This window comes from Mastomys coucha, chromosome X (genome assembly GCF_008632895.1).
Source record: "Mastomys coucha isolate ucsf_1 chromosome X, UCSF_Mcou_1, whole genome shotgun sequence".
Taxonomy (NCBI): domain Eukaryota; kingdom Metazoa; phylum Chordata; class Mammalia; order Rodentia; family Muridae; genus Mastomys; species Mastomys coucha.
The window spans coordinates 7533098-7541123 of NC_045030.1; the positions used below are offsets into that span (position 1 = coordinate 7533098).

Below are 8026 nucleotides of genomic sequence, written 5' to 3' on the forward strand. Positions count from 1 at the left end.
AAAAAAAAAAAAAGATGGGAGAAGGGCTAGCCTATACTGGAGTTTAGCATCTTCCCCCTAAATAATAATAATAGTGTAGCAATAATAATAATAATAATAACAATAACAATAATAATTGTCATATAATACAGAAAATATTTGTTATATTTATATATTAAGTATTATTTATTACTACTAGCTGTGTGTGTATGATAGGAGGGGGCACAAGTGCCATGGACTGCATATGGAGGTCAGAGGGCAGTTTTGTGGAGATGGTTTGCTCCTGTTCCTTCTATCTTCGGTTCCATGGATTAAACTGAGGTTGACAGGTGTTAGTAGCAAGAGCTTTACTGGTTGAGACTTTCCCACCACATCAGTTTTATTATGCATGCCAGACTGTCTCCAAACTCAAGATCCTTCTTCTTTAGCCTTCCAAGGGCTAGGATTAGAAGGCTGTACCATAATTGCTGGCCCTAACATCTACTTTCCTCTTTAGAACTGTTACCAGCCTCTGAAGTCACATTTTCCTAAGTATTCTAACTCAGTATTAGAAATGAAGCTGTTTTTCTTGATGCTCCAATCAAACAAAAACCCAAAAGATGATTACAATTTTAAAATATAAGAAGGGGGTTGGGCATGTTGGTGCATGCCTTTAATCCCAGCACTTGAAAGGCAGAGGTAAGGTCTACGTGAGACCCTGTCATTTTTTCTTATTGTTTTTGTTTGTTTATGGGCTGGAGAGATGGCTTAGCCATTAAAGGCTAGGCTCATAATCAAAGATGAAATATGAAATAAACCCCCAAACAATTGACCAATAACAAAAACCAAGAAGAGAATAACCAGGTGGGTGTGGTGACATGTACTGGAATCCCAGCACTTGGAAGGCAGGTCCATTGGAGTTCAAGACCAGCCTGTGCTACAGAAGACCTTGTTACAAAAACTACATAAAAAGATACTGATGTAGGCAACTACTTTTACCTCTATACTTCTAATTATCTTTCTAGCTCAGGCCTATAATCTGCACTTGAGAGACTGAGAGAGCTGCTTCAAGTTTGAGGCTACATAATGAGAGCCTGTCTTTAAACAAACAAACAAGCAAAAAAACCAAACCAAAACAAAACAAAAAAAGGGGGGGTGGGTAGGGAAGTAACTCAGCAACACACATGCTCACTCCTTCAATTATAGGGATGTAGTACTCTTCTTGAACTTTGTTCCAATCCAAGATAAAATGTAGTGTGACCACTCCAGAAAGACCCTGAGGTATCCGGCTCTGGAAATCCCTTGATTACTGCTTAACTTCCAGCTGTGCAAAGTCCAGTTAGTTCTGTCCTTGGATTTTGGTTACTTGGCCTCAGAGAATGGCAAGAAAGTTTGTTTAAGGCTACCCATGGAAGCAAAACAATGGATGTGTATCTCTCCCCACACCCTACATTATTACTGGCCCAGGGCAGGTACTTACACAGTCCACCCACGATTTGTTGGGCATCTGTGTGTTGCACCTTGCATGAGGAAATGTAACAAATTCCAACCTCTGTGTATGTGTGTCTGAGTGTGAGCGTGTGCGCTTGTGAGTATGGCATTCACAAAGAATGGTCATGCATGCAGTGTTGTTACAGTGGAGATTTTTAGCAGTGAGGCTGTGTGTGCTGCCCACATCAACCCATCCTACTGCACAAACTGAGCTGATGGAAAGCAAGCCACAGAGATGTTTTCATAGAGCAACCCTGACCAAGATTTGACTCCTTTTCTATGTGAGGCCTTATTATGTGAGACCCATGTTAGACCCAACCATTCCTTGAGGTGTGTTGCAGGATATCTGATCATATTGTGAACCCCTAGATTGTGTTTCTTGCTGGAAAATCCTGTTTCTAGTTGTGGTGTGGCACATCAGTAGCACACACCTTTTTTTTTAAAGATTTATTTTATTTATTTTATGTGTATGAGTACACTGTAGCTGTACAGATGGCCATAAGCCATCATGTGTGTGGCTGCTGTTGAACTCAGGACCTCTGCTGGTCCGCTCACTCATGCCTGCTTGCTCGATCTGCCCCAACTCACTCCTGTGTAATTTACTGCAGCTGTCTTCAGACTCATCAGAAGAGGGCATCCGATCTCATTACAGGTGGTTGTGAGCTACCATGTGGTTGCTGGGATTCCAACTCAGGACCTTCGGAAGAACAGTCAGTGCTCTTACCCACTGAGCCATCTTTCCAGCCCCTAGCATACACCTTTAATCCCTCTGGCTGGAATACAGACACACCCTTAATATACACCTTTAATTCCAAACATCAAAAATAAATTTAGTTTGTAGAGGGAAGCAGCCTTGTTTGAAAGTGATTATCTTGGGGCTGGAGAAACAGCTCAGTGGTTAAGAGCGCTGACTGCTCTTCAGAGGACCAGAGCTCAATTCCCAGCAACCACATGGTGGCTCACAACCATCTGTAATGAGATCTGATGCCCTCTTCTGGAGTGTCTGAAGATAGCTACGATGTACTTACATAAAATAAATGAATAAATTAAAAAAAGAAAGTCAAACTCAGTTCTCTCCTTGCTGCCTTCGGATCATAACATTCTAACACAGACCTCTCAGCTCCTTCTCCAGCACCATGCCTGCCTGTGTGCCACTGTGCTCCCTACCATGATGGTAAAGGACTAAGCCTCTGAAACGTTAAGGTAGCCCCAATTAAATGCATTCTTTTATAAAAGTTGCTGAGGTCATAGTGTTTCTTTACAGCATTAGAGCACTAAGAAAGCTACTGAGAGTAAAATATGCAGATTGCTCCTTAATGGAACAGTATTTCGGAGCAGGGAAAGGTGGCTCATTTAGCTGCTTTAAGCCTGCACACCATTCCTTTTCAGAGTGAATATGTTGGAAGACAAATCTTTTATCTTTTTCCATTTCTTGTATATTTAAAAAGATCATTTATTTATTTATTTATTTATTTATTTGTGCATGGATGTTTATGTCTGTAGGTGCCTATGGAGGCCAAAACAGGGCATCAGATCCCCTGGCAATGCAGTTACAGGAAGTTGTGAGCAGCCTGAAGTGGGTGCTGGAAATCTAACTTGGGTCCTTTGAAAGAACAGCACATGCTTTTAACCACTAAGCCATTTTTCCCAACACTCAATTTCCTGTACATTTCTTATTTCAACAATAACTTATTAACAAAACACCCAGTAGTTTGAATTAAGTATATGAACCACAGCTAATTGAAAATAGGAACCTGCTGTATATTTGATGGGGGCAGGGATTCCTCTGATACCCTGTGGGTATAGTCTACAGTAAAACAAAGCCCAGAAGCAGGTTGTCAGTGTCCCTGCAATTAGAGTAATGCTCAGAATTTACAGCTTTTGAATAACAGACTTATTTTTCTAGATTTATGTGAAAGGGAATCTAAAGCAAAACTAAAAATATATCTCACTAATGTGCTTTGTGAATCCTCAAATCTCATAGCAGAAAGAGACCCATCTTAGTTTCTTTGGATTTGCTGTGATAAAACACCATGGCCAAAGCAACTTATAAAATAAAGCATTCAGTTGGGTTTATGCTTTCAGAGGCTTAGAGTGTATCATAGCAGAACAGCTAAGAGCTCACATCTTGAACCACTAGCAGAAGGTGGGACACACACAGAGGACTGGGAATGAGGAGAATCTTTTGCGACTTCTAAGCCCACTCCCAGTGACACACCTCCTCCAACAAGGCCATACCTCCTAATACTCCCCAGACAGTTCTAGCAACTCAGGACCAAGTATTCAAACCTGAGCCTATGGGGGAGGGGGAGTGCTCATTCTTCAAACCACCACAGGACCATAGGAATCCTTAAGTCTAATGGTTTTCAAAGGGGCATTATGGAAATATATGTATCTGAGGGTGCCAATACCACTGCTGAAGACTACTGGTATGTGGTCTGGTCAACAGGGCCAAGCATGCTAGATGCAACTGAGAGAATTGGTCCACTGGACAGCCATGTAGATGCAAAACCACATCATCATCTAAGTGCTATTCCCATACATAGCAGGTTGGCTGCAAATGTAGCTGCTGTCTTTAATTGAAGATGGTGCTGTTTTGTTTTAAGTATTTCCAAGAGCTCACTATTTGAGAAAATGAGGCCACTGGTGGTAAGCTGGTTATGGTACTTCAGTTGTGGAAGCAACACACTTCTCTAGTTTGTGTTTGTAGCTGCTTAGTAGTAGAGTGGGAGAATTTACATACTTAATTTTAATTTATGTCTGTGGGTCTCCTTGTCTGGACACATACTATATGGACACAGTGCCGCCCTTTGGAAGCCAGAAAAAAGTGCTGAATCACCTGTAAACAAAGTTATACAAAGCAGGATATAGATTCTGGGACCCCCACCCTGGGTCCTCTGCAAGAACAGTAAGTGGTTTTTTTTTTTTTTTTTCCTCCGGAGACAGGGTTTCTCTGTATAGCCCTGGCTGTCCTGGAACTTACTGTGTAGACCAGGCTGTCCTCGAACTCAGAAATCCACCTGCCTCTGCCTCCCACGTGCTCTTAACTGCTGAGTCATCTCTGCAGTCCCAAAGTTCTATATTTGACTAGCTTTTGAGTCCTAGTCTACTATGTAGACTAGGCTGGCCTTGAACTCACAGAGATCTCCTTGCCTCCAGACCTCCTGAGAACTGGATTAAAGGTGTATGCCACTACAGCCTGCTTTTAATTAAAAAAAAAAAAAAAGAAGAAGTATGAGTGCTTTGTCTGCATGTATGGATGTCTACTATATGCATGCCTGCTGTCTGCCGTTAGAAACGGGCAGTGGATCCCCTGGAACGGGATTTATGAATGGTTGTGAACCACCAGTGGGTGTTGGGAATCAAACCCAGGTTCTCTGCAAGAGCATCCAGTTCTTTTAACCTCTAGGCCAATACTCCAATACTCTCCCAAATGTACATATTTTAATATGTAACTTAAAACAAGTTCTGTGCACACCTACTCATGTGGGGGTAAGAGCATGAGGGTGCCCAGGAGGTCAGAAGGCATCAGGTACACTGGAGCTGGAACTGCAAAGGCTGTGACCCGCCTAACCTAACTGGTAGGAATGGAAGACCCGACTTTAACCCTTGAACCGTCTCTCTGCCCCTTGGTATGTAACTTTTAATTACATTGTTTTTTCATTTGGCTTGGTTTTCCCGGAAGATACAGGGTTTCTCTGAATGCTGGTGCTCAGCTTGCTCTGGGTCTTTCTCTCTCAGCCCTGGCTGTCCTGGAACTCCCACTGGACTATGCTGGCCTCGAACTCAAGAGATCTACTAGCCTCTGTCTCCCAGTGCTGGAATTAAAGGGGTGGACCACCACACCCAGCTTTAATTACATTGTTTTATTACATGCATTGGTTTGGATATTACAGTTAGCTATGCTTTTTGAAACTGAAAAAAAAAGTAGTTGTATTATCTATGATTTGTTATTTTAGTATGGTTACAGGGAGTGTTAAAAATACTTATTATAGCTTCCTGCTTCTTGAAACTGTAATAAACAGTTGCATTATCTCTGACTTGTTACTTTGTGTTTTAAAAGGCTGTTAAAAAGTTACAGTTCCTCTAAGTAAACCCAATAAACTCTTTCATATTTATTCATTTTAAGTAAAACATTGCAACCTCAAGAAGAAGAAATGCAACATCCAATTGTTACACAAAATGAATATTAAAAACAACAGGGTTTTGTAGTCTAGTGCTCTCTTTTATAGATGAAAAAAAAATTGAGAACAAAAGCTGAAAAGCAACTTGCCTGGGGATTGTTTTATTATTTCCGTATCTCTCTAAAAGTTCGGTTTCAATTTTACAAACTGGAAAAGTAGAAGAGTTGTACTGTAAATTATGTGATGAGAACTAATTGTTTGAATTCTGGCAGCAGAAGGCCCCTGGAGGAGAGGGGGTTCCGTGTTTCATTTGTGAAACTGAGGATCAGAAAGGAGTACCTTTTAGGTAACTTGTCTGTTGCCATTACCTAAAAGCTGAGGACTCAATATATTCTTTTAGCTTTGTTCTATAAGGGTATATGTTTTTGAAGCTGAGACTTGGAGGTGGTCCGCCTAGAAGTGGGGACCAACAGAATCGGCCCCTTTGATGGCAGACCCCTTTTTCCTTCATATTCTCGGCTAGTGGAGAGGCCTGAGGCAAGTTACGTAGGTCAGGGAGACACAGGTTGTGTCCAGTCACACATCCTCGTCTCCTCAGAGTCCTAGGAGAGTTGCTAGAAAAATTTGGGGTCCCTTGCTGTGCCAGGAGCCACAGGACTGGCGCCAGGAATGCCGCGCGGAAGGACACAAGGGCCTATAGTGACTCACACTCGAGCAGAGGCCCAGGGTCCCGGGAGGGTCCTAGACTGCCGGCTCTAGATTCGCGTGAGATAGTCTTATTGTTCCTTCATAGTGGGAGTGTGTGGTGACGTACCCGCTACCTAGGCAACGGCGATCTGAGGCCTCCAGCGACCAGCACATCCCCTACAGTCCCTGCTCAGGTGGACTCAGGTCACCATCCAGCCTTCCACCTTTCTCCTTCTCATGTCTAGCTCCCGTCCCCCTTTCTCCTCCCCGCCCTCGCGCAATTTTCTCGTCCCTCCCTCCCATTCCCAGCACTAGTCAAGCGAGTTTCCCTTCTTCACAAAATGGCCACCTTGCTGGACACCCACGGTCACGTGATCCCACGGCCCTCCACGGAAAGCCAAGGCTCATTAGGCCAGACAAAGCCAACTACATCGTCTCCGCGCCCGGGGACTGAGAGGAAAGGACGAGTGCTAGAAAGAAGGATGAAAACGGGGCTCACAGGGGAAGCAGCAGCAAATAAGCCTAGTTTAAAATTTAGGGCCTGAGGATGGTCGGAAATGCTTTCTCGCGAGATCTTGAAAAAACAGTAAGATTAGTGTACTTGGGGAGACCCGGGAATAGCAAACCCAAGAGAACCAGAACCACATATACCTCGGGGTTCTTTATGTGCGGACAAGGACGCGGGTAACTGGGCAGATTAGGAAATCTCAGGAGACTAAGACGAGCAACGCACCGTAAACAGGCAGAGATCCTAACGGCAGGGGACTGCTGCCTGGGAGAGGAGGGCGCACGTCATACGTGCTGACGTAGCAGTCCTCCGAGTTGGTATATAAGATCGGTGGCCGCGCGGTGCGCTTCAAAGCCGCAGTTCTCCCGTGAGAGGGCCTTTGCGGTAAAGCCAGCATTTGCTCAGCAGCGGAAGACTCCGAATTTTCGGTACTCTTCAGGGATGAGTCATGTGGCAGTGGAAAATGCGCTCGGGCTGGACCAGCAGGTGAGCTGCAGTGGTCTCTGCATCAGTTTCTCCCCTGACCTAACCTGCCTTGTGGCGCAGCTCTTAAGTTCTGCTTTTTCCTTCCCGTTTCCCCGGATGGCTCGGGCCGCCGGGCGCCAGTGTCTAGGGGCTCTGGAGGGAGTGGATGCTTGCGGGGAGTGCTAGAGCCGGTTGTTCCTCCAGCTCCGCTCGGTTCCCCGTATTGTCCCTGGCCCGAGCACAATGGCGGCTTTTGTGTCTGTGCGCAGGCGAGCTGAGGGGGAGGGGGCGCGCGCTTTCGGGCGCACGCGCGCGTACCCTAGTTGATTAGTGACCAGCAGTTTGGGGCGGCGGGGGGGTGTAGATCGCCCCGCGTGGCGGCGCGCGGGCCGGGGTGGATGGTTTTGGTCCCGGGTTTCTGGGGCTTTGGGCCTCCATGGCTCCAGTGGCTGTGCTTTTTCAGTTCAGGAGTCGGCGGCGGCGCGCGGGCTAGCTGAGTGGCCCCGCGGCGCTGGAATGTGGGAGGGGGCGCCGCAGGGGGGGGCTGGCCTCTGCGCGGGCTTAATGGCGGCGACCTCCTTTGTGTGGCGCAGGCTGGCGGTGCCGCGCGGTCGCCCCTCCACCCCCACCTCCTCCCGGGCCTGCCCGCCGGCCCGCCAGCGGGCTCGTATGCAAGCTAGCCGGGTTTCTTTAGCACCGCGGGTCCGGTGTGTCGCGGCAAGGGGAGGCCGCGGTTCCCGAGTGGAAAGTTTTGTGACGCAGAAATTTCAGGGCGGATTGGGCGGGGGGGGGG

General features: G+C 46.1%; 1 protein-coding gene and 1 long non-coding RNA gene across 3 annotated transcripts in view; one reads left to right on the forward strand and one right to left on the reverse strand.

Moving 5' to 3' along the window:
- The window catches only part of LOC116071317, a 24277-nt gene extending 16283 nt beyond the window's left edge, over window positions 1-7994 (reverse strand). The window contains exon 1 of the long non-coding RNA XR_004110846.1: window positions 6912-7994. This is a non-coding gene — a long non-coding RNA (uncharacterized LOC116071317). The remainder of the gene's footprint in view (window positions 1-6911) is intronic.
- Window positions 6957-8026, forward strand: part of Ddx3x (DEAD-box helicase 3 X-linked) — a 13277-nt gene continuing 12207 nt past the window's right edge. The window contains exon 1 of one of the 2 annotated variants that reach the window (XM_031342686.1): window positions 6957-7254. In XM_031342686.1, the coding sequence (XP_031198546.1) occupies window positions 7210-7254 (45 nt within the window). In that variant the 5' untranslated portion in view covers window positions 6957-7209. The remainder of the gene's footprint in view (window positions 7255-8026) is intronic. The other variant, XM_031342758.1, reaches the window with a different exon arrangement.